Source organism: Phragmites australis, chromosome 6, assembly GCF_958298935.1.
Source record: "Phragmites australis chromosome 6, lpPhrAust1.1, whole genome shotgun sequence".
Taxonomy (NCBI): Eukaryota; Viridiplantae; Streptophyta; class Magnoliopsida; order Poales; family Poaceae; genus Phragmites; species Phragmites australis.
The window spans coordinates 18,430,758-18,450,196 of record NC_084926.1 but is presented as its reverse complement, the minus strand read 5'-3'; the positions used below and the strand labels follow the sequence as shown (position 1 = coordinate 18,450,196).

General features: G+C 42.7%; 1 protein-coding gene across 2 annotated transcripts; it reads right to left on the bottom strand.

The window, feature by feature from the left end:
- Nucleotides 1–11,588: 11,588 nt before the first annotated feature.
- Nucleotides 11,589–19,210, bottom strand: LOC133922024 (transcription factor E2FA-like). 2 transcript variants are annotated; one of them, XM_062367176.1, is made up of 14 exons: nt 18,824–19,210; nt 14,524–14,704; nt 14,359–14,415; nt 14,113–14,198; nt 13,944–14,032; nt 13,781–13,832; nt 13,596–13,648; nt 13,447–13,497; nt 13,320–13,368; nt 13,113–13,178; nt 12,948–13,024; nt 12,644–12,872; nt 12,368–12,434; nt 11,589–12,276 (listed from the first exon to the last, which is right to left on the bottom strand). In XM_062367176.1, exons 1-14 carry the CDS (start codon nt 19,043–19,045, stop codon nt 12,155–12,157), a joined length of 1,401 nt encoding a protein of 466 aa, XP_062223160.1. In that variant the 5' UTR covers nt 19,046–19,210; the 3' UTR covers nt 11,589–12,154. The 2 variants fall into 2 exon arrangements, with proteins under 2 accessions (XP_062223160.1, XP_062223159.1); XM_062367175.1 differs by having other exon boundaries at nt 11,589–12,279; nt 18,824–19,209.
- Between the last annotated feature and the right edge of the window lie 229 nt (nt 19,211–19,439).

The following is a 19,439-nucleotide window of genomic DNA, read 5'->3' as shown; positions in this document are numbered from 1 at the left end:
AGTCATTAGTCATCAGTGACGGATCATCCTAACCAGTCATTAGTGACGGGTCACAATTTGACCCATCACTAATAACTTGATCAATACATAGAGCTATCATTTCATGTATTGTATGTATATATATACCCCTAGATATTCATATACTTAGGTTTATGTAGATATATACACAACAGTTATGGTTATTTTTATAGATGTACATGATCGATATATAGAGTTATAATTTTATGTGGTGCAAAAGTGCATGTGCTCCTGGTTTATACCATGTGTGTGTATATATATGTATAGTAGTATAAATATATACTCATATATATGTGTATTATATGTTATTTTCTCTATTTGTCAGGGGTGTGTATATATATAATATACAGCCTCAAGAATATATATATATATATATATATATATATATATGTATATGATGCTAAAAAAAAAATTCTCACCTCAGCAGCACTAGAATGGGAATTATTGTATAATTTTTCTCAAGTTTGATGTAAGGGGTGGCGGCTATGGACATAAACCCGTGTTTCAAAAACGGTGCTAAACTTCCGAGGACAAGAACTCAATCTTCCAAGCTGTTTTTTGCCTCAAAAAAATCGCCGACGTTGTAGATATCCGTAGAGTCAAAAAAATGTCAAAATCGGAGTCTGTATGCAACAGTTATGCCCTTTTTACTAAAAGTACTCCGAGTCAACATTTCAGGTAAAACGTCATTGGTGACGGGTCATAACTGTGACTCATCACCTATCATAAATGACGGGTCACAATTATGACCCGTCACCTATGACCTTCGGTCATAAAGGTTAAAAGGATAGCATATCCGGTTTCTATTATAAGCACGTGATAGCTGAGGTGGTAAGGGAGTTACGCGCGAGACTCTGGGCGCGGGTTTGAGTCTCATGAAATGCAAAGACCAAAATATGTTTGAAAATGATGTGGATTGAATATATGCGATGGGTCCTGTATTAAGGTAGCTCTCGGGTGAAAAAATATTTTTTTGACTTTTTTTTTTGTCAAAAAACAGAAAAAACATTCGTCAGTCATAAGTGATGGGTCACAATTATGACCCGTCACTTATGACCTCAATAAGTGACGTGTCAAGTTTTGACCCGTCACCAATGACATCATTAGTGACAGGTTCTTACCCGTCACTTATGACTTGTCATCAGTGAGGGTGACGGGTACGGTACCCATCACTCATGACAATTATGACCTGTCACTTTTGAGTTTTTTTCACGTAGTGATCTCAGAAGTCACTACCACCTCTAAGAGTCATGAGAGAAGTGTAATCTCTCTTGAGAAGCATTTTTCAAAAATATGGGCAAAAGAGGAAAGGCTACAGAGAGAAGCCTGACATGAAGAGGGCAGTCCAAGGAGAAAGACAAGATGGGAAATCTGTTGCTCCCCCATCCAAGTTAGTGTCACAAGAGAGTGCGGTTTGAGATGGGGAAGTCGATGCTCCCCCATATCGGTTAGAAACCCTTACATTTCAGTTGTGGATCTTACATCAATGGTACATGGCTCAATAAGGATTTACTACCAAAAAGGAACATTTTCACAAAAAGCGACAAAATATTCTAGTCAGAATTCAACAACTTGCATGACTTGTTCAACCAAGACGCCCTCGACATTTCTCTAGGGAATGCTAGACACTGTAAGTATCTTATGTATATAGACTTGTAATATCAATAAATTTATGTCGAACTTCTTTCTTGTCTAGAATGGAGATACAAGTAGTCAAAAAATCTGGTGCCCCAACAGGATTCCTTAACCCTAGACTTGTAAACTAGGATCTTATCAGAGATAAACCAGATGAGACCTATGATTACGTATTCAAGGCCCTACTCAAGCAACAATACAAGCACTATATACTTTTACCCTACGACTTATCTACCGACTTATTGATTTTGTTCATTATTTCCAACACGATGTTAGGACTAATGGCTACACTGACGTATATGTGTAGTTTCCACTTTTGGGGTCTGTCCAAGGTATCAGTGGAGGTCGGTGCTGGCAACGCTGAGATTTCTGTCGCCGACATCAAGGTCATGTTAACTAAGCTGGCCACGTTTGCCAAGGGAGGCGTTGGTGCAATGCCAGAAGCTGTACGACGACATAGGTTATCATTGTTGGAAGCATACGACTGAATCAACAACCCCAACTGCACAACAAGGAAGGAGGAGGTGGGGCTAGCTGTCTCTCTGGCACTTAAGTACGAGACAACACATTCGTGAAGGCTGTCATTCCATCACCGCTCTGGCGCACAGCTGGTACACTCTGCAGATAGGATTCATCTGCACGGCTATCACCAACCTCATCGATCAAGTGAAGGATAGCTACCGAATTTTGCTCTTAAATCTGGTAGTACTTATTGGATAAAATAAAAGTGATCACCTCCTTTAATGTTGAGTTTCAATTGCTTGCTTCATGTGGTACTCCATGTTCTGGATGTGCTCATTTTACTGTGTCTCAAGTCTGAACTCTAGATACATATCCTATCGATTTGCAATTAATTACATATATTATTGCAAGTAAGAATTAGATGTGTGAATGTTGGCGAATTCGGCCTCCGTGATCACGCCGTCTCCATCCTAGCATCTGATCATGCCAATCCCCAGTGGCTTATGAATGATCATAGCACCGTCAATTGGTTGTACGCCACGGTCTTGAAAGAAGTCTTTGGCATCATTCTACAGTTGAACACCACTGTCTTCGCCATCTAGACAACCATCGAAGGGCTCTTCAGCAACAATCGCCTCACCTGCGCCTTCTACATTGAAGCCGAGCCTTAGAATCTCTACCAAGGAGCTAGACACGTGGATCACTCAATACTGCGCCTATTTGTATTCTAACACATCAAGAAATGAGGCCATAACTGAGTTGGTTAAGTCCTTATGGAGAAACTTGTCCACTCAGCACGAGTACTTATATTTATAAAATGGTTAAGTTGTACTTCCTTTGTTTAAAAAAGAAATAAGGCCATTGACGCTTGCCTAGCTTCTCGCCGCATCGTCCCTCGTCGTCCTTCTCGGGCTGAGGGGCGTCGACGCAACTGTGGTGACGACGTGAAAGGCGGCACTCGCGTCAACTATGACTTTTGCGTGTTGGAGCTGAGCAAGCACCGCGACAACCCTGATGTGGATATCTGGAGTCTCGCCAAGGTGGCGACGAGGTCGGCGCGGGCAACGCTGAGGACGCTGTCGCTGACATTAAGGCCCGGCTGACCAAGCCGGGCATGGACGCAAAGACAAGGGAGGCGTTGGGACGCAAAGGCAAGACGAGGGAAGCTGTTCAACGACGTGGATTATATTTCGCATTCCGCCGGGCGCACACGACAGAAAAAACGACCATTATTACGCTGCGGGGAAGGAACAGGTCGGGCTTGCCATCTCTCCGGCGCACCAGTGAGATGACATCTTTGCCAAGGCTGCGATCCCGTCGCCGCTCACGCAGTACAGCTCGTACACTGTGAAGATAGGAGTCATTTGCGTTGCCATCACCAACCTCATCAAGTAAAGAACGTTCAATAAAGCCCTCGTGTTATTTTATGTTCTTGAAGCTTTGTAGTATTGATCCGAGGAAATAAAAGTGTCCGACCTCCTTCGACTTTCAGTTTTGATTAGTAGTCCATGTAACTCGATATGCCCATTTACTATTTCCTCTGTAGTCGTTCTTTTACTTGATAGTTGTCGAGCAAGACATATGTCCATCGAGGAAAACAAAAGCGTGGTTTTTTCTAAAAAGCCTTTCTCTACCACTACTTAATTATGTGAATAAGGTTAGCTAATCGCAGCACCATTTGATAGAGTCATGCATAGTCGTTTTCTATTAACTTTGTTTTTATTCTAATTGCCTTCTTGGACAATTAATGGTGGTTTTGGACCTTTATGATGAAACGCATGTAGCTTTTCTCGCATCCGTGATGCGTCATATCTAGTGTTAATTTTCAATCAATTGCATACCTTATACTCCCTCCGTTTAAAAATAATAAACGTATTTCTTTTAAACTCGGTCTTTGAAGTTAGATTTTGACTAAAATTTTCTCACAAAATGTATCATTTATAGCTACAAAAACTATACAGTATAAAATCATTTTGAATTGTGAATCTAGTTGTATACTTTTTATACATTAGATATTCTTATAATTTGACTAAATATTAGTTAAAGTACATAAAATTTGACTTTTTAAAAAAAAGTATACTATTTTTGAACAGATGGAGTATACTGAAAGTTCTGAAACTTGAGAAATTAATATTAAGAACATGAAACGTGGTTGTTAATAGTCCATATGTGGTGTCAAAAGTTTTTAATGACCTCATTTTTGTGTTGGTGTATAGTCATTAAAAGAATTAATGACCACATACAAGTTCACGCCGTTAAATTTTTGTGTGTTGTGCTTACTTTTGAGGATTGGATAATTAATAATTATGGGTATTATCTAATATAATAATAGGATCTAAGAATGAAATACCCATTAAATCAAGGATGATACACCCACACGGTATAGCTATAATTGCCATGAGATAAAATAAGCCAAAAATCTATTTCCAAAGATCTATTGAGTACTACAAGAAAAATATCTCTCAAATATTTAGAAGGTAAGACTCCATGCGAGATACGACTACCCTGCCAAGGCTATATAAGGAGGGTCAGGGAGCACATTTAATGTATCTGATCCAATCTATCATTTTTCAATGCAAGTCATACCCTACGAGAGCGCGACAACGCAATCCTGCATAAGATGAACCACATGGAAGAACTCACCGAGTAGCCTAAAAATAGATCTAGATACACTCCATTATACTATGTGATTCTTGAGATAATATAAGCCGAAAGAAACAACAAGGACGCAGGGCTATTACCGTAAGGGGGCATTAACCTATCTAAACCTCGTGTTCATTAAGCTCCTTAGAATCAATTAATTGAAGGCCCATGTATCTCCAGATTTATAAATATTTTCGTATATTGATTTACCAACCTTCGACAGTTGGCGCCATCTATAAGGATCACAGTGGCGTCATCATCAACTACCTGCATCGTGTCTCCTTGATCTGATTTCTCTGATGATGGGTCCTATGATAATTTTAGAACCTTTATTGATTCAAACCTCGACAAATCGATTGAGCCTTTGAGGACCAGATTTTGACTTCCAACTATTGGGTGTTGGAAATGAAAGTCAAGACAATCGTTCCCATGACCGTACAGAGCGTGGCTCATATTGACCACCACTCTAGCTTCCAATATTACCATCCGCTGAGCAACATCCGGATCAGATCTGGAGATGATGAAGGGAGAGTGTGCCTTCGAGGCATTTGATCTCTCTAAAGAAGATGACTACTCGAATAACTCTCACAGCTATAGTGTCAACACAATTAGAGATGAACCCTCCGATCCACAAGGCAAAGAGGAGGATTAGTCGTCTACTGCAATGCAGCAGGGAAAGAGAAGATTGTGATGGTGCACAAAATTCTCATGATAGAGAGGTTACCCCTCTTTAGCAAATATTGTTCAACTCGAGGGCTGGAGGCGACAGAGATCACAAGTTTAAGTCCAGTGCTGCAATCCATATGCATAGTGTCAGGACTTTACTTAGTCGTCCTCCCTCAGAAATTGGAGATTCGCCCACAGTCCTCACATGGTTATGCGGCATGGGTGATCACACATATGATGCCCAACTCTTGGTTGAATCCTCACATGTGATTAAGAGCTTTACAACTACATCTAAGTCATCGACTTCTCGTTCCAGGACCCAAAATTGATGGGATCAACACAGGCCAGCCCATACAGAAGGGTGTGGGAACCGGTCATGGCAATCTGCATTGCCCGGGAATCAAGATAAGCAAGACTTACGCCATAAGCTTGATGCCCGATGTAGGTGCACAAAGAGGAGTGGCAAGTCGTCGGTAGAATTCAGTTCTATCTCTAATAACCATGACTCAGCATCCAATGGTGGGAGTCCTCCCTAAGATATCGGAGACCATACAGTGTGGTCATCGGTTGCCAAGCATTCTCAATAAGACTTTGTGATGTCCACTGGCATCCTAGGTTCAAGTTTAGCGTACAAGAGAGATATGATGGAAGCACTAACTATGATGAGTTTCTTCAAATCTACAATAGTGCCATCCAAGCAGCTGGAGGAGATGAGAAGGTCACGGCAGACTATCTACCCATGGTACTTTCGAGACCGACTAGGTCATGGCTCATTAACCTACTTGAAGGCTCGATCTATTCGTGGTCAAACCTGTATAATAAGTTCATCGTAAATTTCCAAGGAACCTATGACCGACATGGCATGAAGGATAATCTATGGCATCTTCACTATGACGACACCGAAAGTCTGCGCAACTTTGTCAAGAGGTTTGTGTCCGTTCGTAATACAATCCATGATATCTTCGATAAGTCAATGATTAGTGAGTACGTGACCGGAGGATGTCTAAAGATCTAGCCATAAAACAACCGAAGACAGTTTGAGAACTCTTTAAATTGGCCAACAATTGTTTCAAAGCAGCTGAAATAATTGGATGGCAGTGCTCCATCAACAAGGGCAACAAGTTCTCCTAGGTAGGGAATGACCCAGAGTGGTATAAAGGTGCCAAAAAAGGAAGAACAATCAGAAAGGAAACCAAGCAAATAAAAAAAGAAAGGAGGGTCAACTGAGGTCATGGCAATCGCATTCCAAAAGAGGGAAGGAGGACCCCAAAAGGGCAAGAGATGGTGCCCTATAAACAAGTCAGAAACTGAAGACTTAGCCAGTTGTCAAGTTTTCTTGAAGGAACTCGAGATGCACACCAGAGGGGAGCATGTCGATGTTGTTTCCAATCAAAAGATTGGACAACAACACAATGATAGCTCTGAAGAAGATGAGTAGCTTTTCCAAGGGACGGATCACAAAGTCAACCATATCTTCAGAGGATCCTCATCATACAGCTCCAAGTGGGCATACAAAAGCATGGAGAGAGAGGCTTGTGCAACCATCACCCTTATCCCCAGAGTGACTAAGTGGTCAGATGTCGCGGTTACTTTTGATCAGGGAAATTGCCCTACTAAGTTCATCGCCAACCCATGGAGGTTCTAAATTGTGGTCAGACCTACGATCAACAACTTCAAGGTTAGATATGTACTTATTAGCGGTGGAAGTTCCTTAAATATTCTTTTTGTCGATACTCTAGATGCCATGCAGATACCTAGGACGAAGATTGAGCCAGTAAAAAGGTTATTCCATGGAATCATACATGGTTCCTCCTCTGCCCCTTTGGGACAAATAATGCTCCCAGTAACTTTCGGGAAACCTGTAGTGGACATGGCTCTTTTAGGGCACGTATGCAATTTTGGTGATTAATGATAACATAGTTAATAGGACTAACATGGTTGTCAAGTATATACTTTAGTAGATCTCATGGATGCAATACATGAAAAGTCATCACAGTCGGGGCAAAGATTGATTGAATTGGAGAAGTCTTAGGCAAGATGACCTCACCGGATGGTCCGTTGTTCAAACATTTGTACATCGGAGTGTTTTTACTCAGAAGATGCATTTCAGCAGAACACACAAGATGGTCCAGTGCTCTAAAGGTTATACACACCGGAGCATTTTGTCTCAAAAGAGGTTTTATAGCTCAACATACTGAATGATCCGGTGTTAAGGAGAAATACACACCAAAGCATTTTCTAGGAGAAAGTTTTTCAGTGCAGAAGAGCTTTGAACTCATCAGATTGTCTAGCGATGAAGAGAATAATACACCAGAGGCTTCATCGAAGGATTTTCCAGAAGATTTTTAAAGATGTGAGAAGTTGTACACACCGGATGGTCTGGTGATCAGAAGTATACACACCGGACAATGAACAATGCTGAGAAGTGGCTCGGTCAAGCTCAAGTCTACACACCGGATAGTCCAGTGATGGAGCTAAAAAATATACCAGAACATCTGGTGTTCACAAATGGATTTGAGTGGAGTTCCAACGGCTAGTTTATACTGTTGTACACACCGAATGGTCCGGTGTTGGTACTATTATTGACACCGGATCATTTAGTGTTCAAAGTATGATAGTGTTGTTGAAGCAACAGCTAGTTCGTGAGGTTGATGCTATAAATACCTCCCCCACTTGGTCATTTGAGTGTGTTGAAGTTCAAGAAAGCTCATAGATACTTAAGAAGACATCCAAATCACCAAAGTACTTAAAGTGATCATCCAAGATAATTAAGCACATGATTAAGGAGTGATTAGTTCTAATAGACCTAGAGAGAGTTGTTGCTAGGTGTTACTACCTAGAGAGAGGAATCAAGGAGTGATTCTACATTATATCAAGTGATACGCCAGCACCTTGGAGTCTTGGTGACTCGCCGACACCGTGAGCCTTGGTGGCTCATACTTGTTGACCCTCGACTTGGTGTGGAGCAGCAGCAAGGCTCTTGTACGGGGACATGGAGACCTTTTCCTTGGTGGTTCAAGTTCCAAGGTGAAGACGGCGGCAAGTGACCGGAAGATAGGCTTATGGTGATGTCTTGCCTTGGTGGCTTGGTGGCTCAACCTACTTGAGACATTGGTGGCTCAAGGGTCATGATCGGATGCCATCCGGGAGTTATAGCCTAAGTGACTACTCCAACGTGGACTAGGGGTGACGTTTATGCCATCGATACAATGGGATAAAAATATCTTGTGTCGAGTTTGCTCTCTCTACTATCTTTACGTTTTTGCATTTACTTCTTGCAATCTATCCTTGCATGTTTACATTCATAGAGTAGCTTGCTAGGATTGGCTATAGGTTGCAAACCTTTGAACGGTAGAGTAGACACACTAGATACCTTCAAGGCAAAAACCCAAGGATTCCCCTCTAAATTGAGCTAAACTATCACTTGGTTTTCGTGAACCTAAAACACATTTAGATAGAAATTGATATAAGTTTATCTTGTGAAGTTTTTGGAGCTGGTTAGTTTTATATGTCCTAATTCACCCCCCCTACGACGTCACTGATCCCTTCAAAGCCTAATATTTTTTGAACGGAGAAGGTCACTTTTATGTGGCTAACTTCAAAATAGTATACAATGCAATCCTTGGTTGACTAGCACCAGCAAAACTCATGGTGGGAACCCACTATGTATACTAGTATATGAAGATGCTCGGCCCTAAAGGTGTAATCATGGTGAACGGCCCTAAAGGTGTAATCATGGTGAATGGAGACAAGTAAATGGCCATAAAATGCGATAAACAGAGTCTAGATATGGTCAAGGATATGCCTTTGGATGATGTTAATGTCGTGTAACAGGGCTCCCTTAAACATTCAATACCCAAGGTCGCCCCAAGCCCAATGATAATGTCAAAACTATTCCACTCAATTGGGATGAGCCATCCAAGACTATTTGGATCTGTTTAGTGATGGATGAAAATAGGAATTCGCGCTCGTCACCTTCCTCCTAGCAAATGCATATGTGTTCCCTTGGAAACCTTCTGATATGGCTAGAATCCCAAGGAAGGTGATCGAGCATAGGCTAGAAGTTCGACTTGATGTGTAGCTGGTAAAGCAGAAGCGTTAACGATTCATGGAAGACCGCAAGAAAACTATCCAAGAAGTAACCAAGCTATTGCAAGCAGGATTCACAAGAGAAGTGTTTCATCTTGATTGGCTATCGAATCCAATGATGGTGAAGAAGGCCAATGACAAATGGAAAATATCTGTGGATTTTACAAACTTGAACAAGGTGTGCCCAAAAGACCCCTTTCCACTCCCGAGGATTGATCGACTTGTCTTCCGGGTGTGAGTTACTATGCTTTTTAGATGCAGACTCTAGTTACCATCAGATCAGCATGTGTAACAAAGATGAAGAGAATACATCCTTCATCATGCCATCCAGAGTGTACTATTATGTAAAAATGTCTTTCAGTTTAAAAGGTGTCAGTTTTACTTTCCATTGAACAATTCAAACTGGGTTTAACTTGCAAATCAAGAGGAACCTCGAAGCATATGTGGACGGCATAGTCGTGAAAAGAAAGAAGATAATTGATTTACTTGAGGACTTACGCGAAACCATTGGGAACCTTAGAAGGGTACGCATGATGCTCAATCCCGAGAAGTGCATCTTTGGGATAGCCTCAGGAAAATTACTAGGTTTCCTAGTATCTAGTCAAAGGTATTGAAGCAAACTCTGAGAAGATCAAATCTATCAAAGACATACACTCTCCAAGCACAATGAAGGAGGTCCAAAAGCTGATTGGATGTATTGCCACTTCATCTCGCGGCTAGGTTAGAAAGGATTGCCCTTCTTTAACCTACTCAAGAAACATGAGGGTTTCAAGTGGACCGAATAGCCGAAGCAGTGTTCCAAGAGCTCAAGATATATCTCTCTACTACCGCATCCTAACTTCATGAGAACCCGGATAAGACTTGTGTCATGACCTGCCACCGTCGACGAGCCGCTGCCGCTGTCGCGGCACCATACCCATGGCTACCAGCACTGCAGTGACAACTTGCTGTTGTACGTGATGACGACACCACAAGCTGTTGGCGCAGTACTAGTCTGGTTGTCATATAGTATTGTGTCGTCTGTGCAGGTTCAGAAACACTTGGAGCCTGAGTTCCTCAATAGGCTGAGTGAGACCGTGATATTCGAGCCGCTCTCGCAGGACAAGCTGTAGGTCGTGAAAATCCAGATGAAGAGCATCGTTGCCGGCCTAGCTGACAAGGGCATCTCGCTGTCCGCAAGCGAGGCCGCATTGGATGTTTTGTTGTCGTAGTCATACAACCCAGTAAGTGCAATTCCATTGCATGATCAGACTACAATTTTTCGGCTAACCGGGATACGTTTAATTTGTACCTTTTCAATATATTTTATATCAGTTTGTATGTCTGGTGACAAACCATGATTCGCGTCTGGCAGATGTATGGCGCCGAGGCCCATAAGGTGGTAGGTGCACAAGAACGTGATGACAAAGCTCTCGGAGATGCTGATCAAGTGAGAAGTTGATGCGGGCTCGAGCATTTCCATCGACGCCACGGACGACAAGAAGGCGCTGAAATATGAAGTGACGAAGAAGAGGAAGCAGGAGCAGCAGGAGGAGGTAGTGGCTCCGTGAGGCAAGATGCTTGTCTTCGAGCTTCTTTGCGACTCTGATGATGATGATGACGACGACGACGTGGTGGTGGTTGCTCCCAAGGCAAAGGTGAAGGGTTTGGCATAATCTGACAAGTGAATTAGCATTTGCAAGGTAGGATTCTGTAGTTTCTGGTATTACTTATTGGCACTAATGTGCTCTTGCTCCAAGGTCCCATACTCCATGCTACAACGTTTAGCTTGAACTCATGTTCAGGTTTTGATCATTGGGAGTTATATTTCGCCTGGCATCCAGTATAGTTTGTGCTTTGAGAGTTCAGAATTCAGATAGCATACCGCGTGTCCCTTGAGCGATCTCAGATACGATAGGATACTCGAGTCCAGTGAGTGAATGGAAGGCAGGTTGCTGACAAGGGCATCTCGCTGTGCGCAAGCGAGGCCGGCAGGCACACCACGAAAAATTTTCCTTAGTTAAAGGCTGTTAGGCAGGCCCAACAGGGCCTGAAACTCTGGGCTGATCAAATGGATATTACAAAGAATGAATGCATTATTTCCATGGAAAACAGCTGTGCTTTGCATTAGGGTATGAAACAATTGTACAAAGATTTCTACCGTACATTGATAGCTCACCCATGGTTCTGTTACACGAACACGTCATGCATTGTACACCATTTTGTCATTATGTTTACACATTTTTGCGGTACTTCTCAGCAGAGCGCCACAAGCCCGTGGAATCATGGTGGCTGCATGAGCACAACAACGGGTTCACAGAGAAGGCAGCGCCTCAGTGTCGGCTCACCTGAAGCACGGGGGCTTAAACAAATCGGTCAGCAAACCGTTTAACTTACCCAGTTGATACCACCTGTCTCCACAACCAAATGTGAATTCGGAGTTGGTATCAATCTGAAGATCTCAACTGCCGTCCTGGCTTTTCTTCAGAATATACAGATTCTGATGAAAATCACACGGCTCTTCTGTTGCAATGAGCACTTGCTGTCCCGAAAACAAATCCTTTTTTTCACCCAAGAAACTTCTCATTAAGAACACCGCTAACCGCACTAGGGATTCCAGATGTCAGAGTTTTGCTTTTGCAAATGAGAAGCCACCATGATCTTATGGTTTATCCATGCTTGGAATCTGTATCTGTGGCTCGCCAACTGCAACAATCTGCTGATTATGGGCACACGGGGTGCCAACTTCTTCCGATAAAAAGTCCAACTGGTCCCACTGCACTTCTGCTATTTTCCATGTTAAGTACTTCAAATTGTAACTACAGCTACTTATAGATGAGTCTAAACAAGCTTAAGGAATGAATATCAAGGATACGAGCCGTTTTCCACATATCAGTAATGCTAACATCCCCCTCTGTTAGGAGCCAATAATCAGCATCCTCCTGCAAAATTTGTGTAGGATCCTAAGTCGCTCAAGATAGTGCAAATTAACCACTTTATAACTTACTAAGCATTGCACCTGAAGATTTGCAGTTACGAGTCCAAAAGCAATAAAATGCAGAAAAGCAGATAAAAAATTCATATGTGCATGCATAATGATGTATTGTGCAACTTGAAGGTTAAAAGTTAAACTCAGCAAAATCTGACTTACATCAACATCTGAAGGAATAATCCTTGTCATCCCTCCAAAATCATGCAAAGCACTAGGATCCTGGGGAATCTTCTGGCTTTGCTGAATATTATGTACCACATCCATCGATGTGCAACCTTGCCCGGCATTTTTTGTATTGAAATCTTCAACAGGTTGATGTATGGGCACATTTGCATGCCTTGCAGGTGTTGCAGCACCACCCAATTCCTCAAATTTCTCATCAAATCGACTATATTATAACAAGGTTTTGATTAGGTAAGATTCTGTCCAAATATTTAACTTCACAGGAGGAATACAACATTACCTAACTAAGTAAACATCTATTGGGCCTATTGTACTTCTTAATACGATTCTATATCTCCTCTGGAGATAATCGCCGGCCTGCATAGGCAGCAGAAACACGCATGATGTCATGAATCTGATCACAACCATTTATTTATGCATAGCTCATTATTTTAATGCTTCCGACCTCATCCGGATCTGGGACTTCGAGTGTAGTGCCATGAGGTGCCTTTATCGCGATAAGTGTTTCATTCTGCAGAAACACTTACGTACATTAACTACTAATTTACCGTACATAATAACTTCTACAAAATTAATTTAGCTTAAGGAAATGGATAATCTTCAACACTAAAAGAATATCACATTCTACAACCGTGCAGATAGAACACCAGACCTGAAAGCAGGGTAATCCCTTGATATCATCTTCAGTCACATAGAGCCACCTAATAGACAAATGAAAATTGTATGTTGTATTAAACAATTGCATACTAGCATAACTAATGTAAAAGAAATGTGGTTACCTATGATTATTTTCATCTTCAATCAACCCCCTTAGTTTTTCACGCATATCACTGCATGGGAAATAATCACCAGACTATATCATGTTTTTGTTAGGAACTGTGACATAGTCACATAGCAGAGAAGCATGCGATAACCGATAGCTACTAACCTTATACGCTCGTCTAAAGCTTGCTCCTGCAGACTAAGAGTTTCAACTTCTGCCTGAAAAATGGGTTACACAAAATTGAACATAGATATATTATCATACATCTCAGTTAAAAAAGGTACTCAGGTGTCACTTATTATTCATATGTCAAGTTCAAATATGAACAACAAATTTACAGAAACAAATACCTGCAAAGCAGAAATACCATTATCTAATTCAATGCCCGAATCATCCAGGCCCCTGCAATGTTGTGCAAGATTAGAATCATAAGATAGGAAGACAAGAGTTAAAGAAATAAGGTTGTATCATAATACAAGAAGACAAGGGTTGAAGGAAGAAAGCATTGATAACTTCCAACGGATTCTGTTCTTTAGTATCTTCTCTATTAGCCCAATTCCTTCAAGGACATTGGTAATGTCATATATGCGTCGCTTTTGAACCTGAATTGTAAGAAAAATCTGAGAGTGCGTACCAAGTGGAAGAAAAGAGATGATGGCTCAAAATTAGAACAATCTGTAACCTCTAATGTTTCTGCAGCATTATTCAAATCTAGAATGCCATCTTGAGCATGCTTGAGCAGGTTGATGAATTTTTTTGTCAGAAGTCCTGTACAAGGATCAGAAGGATGGATATAAATACAAAAAGCATTTACTATGGATCCCCCAAAATATCTAAGTTTGCCAAATCAGAAATATATGAATGTGAATTGTAAACATTTCAGCCTAGACAAATCATAATCAATTCAGATGTTGAGTATTATCATCACCTAATGAACTGTCATATCGACAAGTACCAGAAGGAGTTGGTGGATTGAGTGGCGAACCTGTATATACAAGATGTGTATGTTTAATCTTTTTTGCACAAAAACATATGTAAAAATGGAGTTTGAAGCAAATGATCATGGCATATCATTTAAAAAGTTTCCACTCACCAACATTTGACATAGAAGTCTGAGGCCCAGATTTATTATTTTTTGCCTTTGACTTAGAAGTTTTAACAGCTTTTCCAGAGACTGGAGTGAGCATTGGACTGCCAGTAAATCCAGGGCTGGAAATCGTACATTCACTTGACACAGCAGCAGCATTTTCTTCAGATGCAGCTTTTCCTTTTAGCTGCATAAGAGAAAAGGAATAGTATTAAATTTCCAGTAAGAACTGAAAAAAAACATCCCAAGAGGGAATATATCCATCAATTATCATCAATGATTTCTGAACTTGCACAAAATTTATCATCTTAAGAATATGTTAAAACGTGACAATATAATATCAGGCCATACTAAGTAACACCATACTGCCATCCTTAGTGGCAAAAAACCATTTCGATGTAATCAACTTAGAACCTAAAGCATACAAATGTTGACCCACATGGTTATATCATAACCCTAAGGCAAACTTTTTCGTTAAATTTTTAAGAATATTTATAAACCAGTGAAACTATGCCTATTTGGAACTTTGGCCTAGGAGTTCCATGCGAACTATCTGAAAAAAGAAACAAGCCTAGCACTGATTCGTTACGAGATTGCACATGACAAAATCAGTTACATGCAGAAAGAAACTCAAGTGCTTGTCACCACTACTAGATAGAAGTTGTGTTGAATAACGGTAATCCCACCATGTTGGGTTGAATAACAGTAATCAGTAATCCCACCAAGTTGTGTTGGATATAAACAAGATCCCACAGGCTTCCATAGACATATACTGGCAGAAAGGAAGTAAAAAGAATCTAACACCTATATAAGAAATGACCCAATTTTTTTCACTTGGCAAGCTTGGTGAGTGTTAGACTCCTCCTTCGGGTCACCTTGTGTAATTCATAACAGTCACTGGATCAGTAGCTGGTACGCACACATTTCCAACAGAAGTAGACATCACGGACATACATCGATTAAAGTATGATATTATGGTACAATACAAAGTTCATTACAATAAAAGTCTGTAGGCATAATTAAATAAAGTCTCATAGCACAACGGAGACAACGCAAAAGCGACTCAAGCCCTACAGACAACTTGAGTGCAAACGAAACCAAACTTTTCTATTCTTCATCTTCACTTTCGACGAAATCGGCCTCTGGATCATCTGAATCCACATATAGCAAGAGTGAGTATATAAAGTACTCAACAAGTCCTGCCTCAAGGAGAAAAATTAGATGCATAAAGGTAGATCAAGAATAAGACTGTAGAGTCTTTAGGTTTTGCAGAAATATAGTTTTCGATGCAAAGTTCAATTTGCAAAGACTATCTCAAAATATTTTTGAGGGAAACATATAAGTTGAGTTTATGGGGTTGTTAGCCCTAGAGGAGATACTTTCATCCCGCCAGTTTTCACACTTCTTTTGTCGGTGGACACACAGTCCGGGATACTCCAGGCACATAGTCAACACTTTTTGAAAACACGGGCACACTGCTCACTCACATGTCAAGGAGATACTCACGCCAAAAAGCTAATCATTGTGACCGAACCATAGCATGTCCTTGACCGAGGACACAGCTATCCAGATAGGTTTAATACTCCGCGGAGTTTATACACTTTACCCACAAGATATGCACAGACTCCAAACTTAACAACTGGTGAAACTGTCATAACGAGATGCAACATCCTCACAACATAGCCAAAATATCCACCGGCGGAGCACTAAGATACCAAGGGTCTTAGAATATTCACAGGAAGGACCACTTAGCAATCCTAAAGCTCTGATATAGCCTTAACAACATCACCAAGGACCTTGGGTTACGTACTGCCCAAGTCTTCTCATGATCCTCATTGCCGCTACGGCCTCCGAGTAAACACTGAACTAAGTTGAATGGGTTGGGTCAAGTCCAGACCATTCAGGTCATGTGATTGTACGATTGAATACTAGATAGGATGTCATAGTGAATCGGTCCTTATATGATCGAGGCAAGTGTCTCCCAGCAAGAACACCATAAAGTCAAACATTGCTCCAAGGTAATTTCCACCTTTATGGGGTACCTTACTCACCCCATCAAAAACACACTAGAGTTTCCATGAACATATCTTACACACACTAAGCACACAACACTTCACACATTTTGAAAAGGCATAATTAACATATGTAATTATCCTGGTTCTTTCATTTTAGCAAAGCAATCCTAAGCATATCCTATCATTGCACTGGCAAGGAAAGATCATATTAGGGTGTGAACAAACCTGTAGAGCACACTTGCGCCGACGAATCCGGTCTTAGATAGACTAGGCAATTCGTGGATCCATGGTTTGGATGAAGCTATGTACCCGGGTAGAGATTATTTGTCTCAAAATCTGTATTCTTATTGTTGCACTCAAAGACAGTCAAAATTGCTAGTAAATAAGTATTCATCCAAACAATCATTATAATTGATGTTGGGGACCTTCTAGGGTTTCAACAGAATAAAAGTGACAATATTTAGGCATGACATAAACAAACTAGGTCGTAACTACATTAGCATATTTTTAAAATTACAGTTATTAACTTAAGCATGCATATCTCTATAATTTGAAACAATGGCTCTACAGATTGTGTTTGAAAACATAGGATCAACATGATCAACGTTGTAGGACTTGTCTTCGTTGAAGTCCTCATCCGCTCCTTCTTCAAACCCCGAATTCTCTAGGTCTTCCTCAAACGTGTCTTCCTCTAACAAAAGCAACAAATGCCAAAAGCGCACATACAAACAATCAATCAAATGATTATATTAGAAACTAATTAAATTACAAAAATTATGAAATTGACATGATTGGGTAGATCTCGAATTTAGATAAATATCGATGGAAGAAACGTCGAAAACGAAGTTAGGAGGGAGGAGAAACGGGCTTCGGGATTTTTGTCAGAAGAGAAAATCAGAAGAAAAAAAAAAGCAAAATATTCCTAGAATATTCCAATTTCGACTCGACTTGGGGCTGGGCTAGGCTCGGCTAAAGGGCAGGCCCGCCTATCAATGAGGGAGAGAGAGAGGATAATGGGCAGAGAGGCGGCCAGCTCGGGCGGAGACAGCGAGAGGGAGGGAGGAGGCAATGGGGGGCGGCAAGCGACAGCGGAGCGCCAGCGACGGAGGGCGGCGGTGGGCTTCGGCGAGCGGCAAGGCAGGGCGGCGGTGGGCTTCGGCGAACGGCAAGGCAGGGCGGCGGTGGCCAGATCCGACCCTGGGGGGGGGGGGGATCTAGCAGACGGCGGTGGCCGGATCTGGCCCTGGCAGGGGCGGATCTAGCAGGCGACGGCGAGGGCAATAGCAAGAAAGTGGCGGCCAGCGACGGCGGCTAAGGTATGGCTCTTGGGTAGCTTTAGGTGAGAAGGGAGAGAGAGGGGAAGAGCGGTGGAGCTCACCGGCGGAGAGCTCCGGTGTGATGGCGGTAGCGGTGCTTTCCTCATGTGGAGGGGAGGGAGAGAGGCGGTGTTGTGCAAGGGAGGAGGAAGAGGGCATTGTTCCCCTTATAGGTGGCGACGGTATGGGCACGGCAGCGGTACGGGACGCGAGGCAAGGCTTGGGGCTCGAGGGAGCGGTGCGGAGCATGAGGATGGCTGCACGCACGGCGACGGGACGGGCAGCACGGCTCAGAGCCCTGGTGCACATGGCAGTGAGCAACGCCGGGTCACAGGGATGATAGAGAGAGGGGGATTTTTGAGGATTTTTTTTACTGGGAAAAACATGGGTGTGACAGTGAGAGAAGTTTTGAGTGCGAGAGTACAACGGTGGTACAATAAAATAAGTCCTACAGCAAGCCAAATCCTACTCTCAGCCATATATTATGGCAATGATTAAGGAGAATATGTTATTAGCATCTGTTGACCAAGTTTCCCTCTATCCCAGATCTCTTTGTGCGCAACATCTACATTACATAAATTCTTACTCCTTATGACATAAAACTTCCACTCCATTCCGAATCTCGCTGCAGGGCAACAACTATGTGAGATAAATTCATTCTGTGATCGATCCTGGCTACACAGCAACTACAGTTTGCGCTTACCTGACATCAAAATAACTGCAAGTACTGAGCATTTAAGCGTTCTGACACTACGAAGACTTCCAGGACGCTAAAAAATTGGTCAAGATTTCACCTGATTCTACTTACGACTCGTGTAGCTAAAACCAAATCTATGGATATACACAATAAAACAGGGAAATTTTGACCAATAACCCGCTTATTTAGGACATCTCAAAGCATTGTAAGCTGACACGAAACCAGAAAAACACAAGGGAAACAAATCGAGAGCTCCACGTCGAGCTGAGTCATCTCACCAGCGTCCGGATGACCAGCCCCTCCTCGATATCGCTGCCCCCTGCACCGACGCCGCCTGAGGTAGCGGCGGGGGCCGCAGCCGCTGCCGGCGTGGGGAAGCGGTGGTAGTCGTCGGGGGCAGCGAAGGGCGGCCGCAACGGCGCGGCGAAGGCCAGAGGCGGGCGCAGCAACTGAAGGATCTTCTGCGCGGCCGGCGGCCTGCCGCTGCCGGCCCCCGACATGGGCTCCTCTCTCGCCCCGGCCGGCGGCGACCCCGAATCTCTCGCGATCGCGCGCGGAGGGGCGCCCGGATCCCGGGGGCCGATCGGCGACTGGGGAGGGCGGGGGGGCTTGGCGGAGCTAGGGTTCCGGCGGCGGTGGGCCGCGGCGGGGCGGCGAGGGGGTGGGTGGGGTTAGAGGGAAAGGGGAATAGAGAACTAGAGGAGGGAGGGAGAGGGAGGGAAGAGAGAGAAAGCGAACAGAAAACGAGGGAAGGACCGAACGAGCGAGGGAAATTATGTAGCGTTTGGGGGTGGAGGGAACCATCGCCGTCCTGGGCTGGTTTTCGAATGGGCCGTTTCGGAGATTTTGCTTCGTGGGCCGAGGCCGACCTTCTTTCTACCCTAACTTTACATC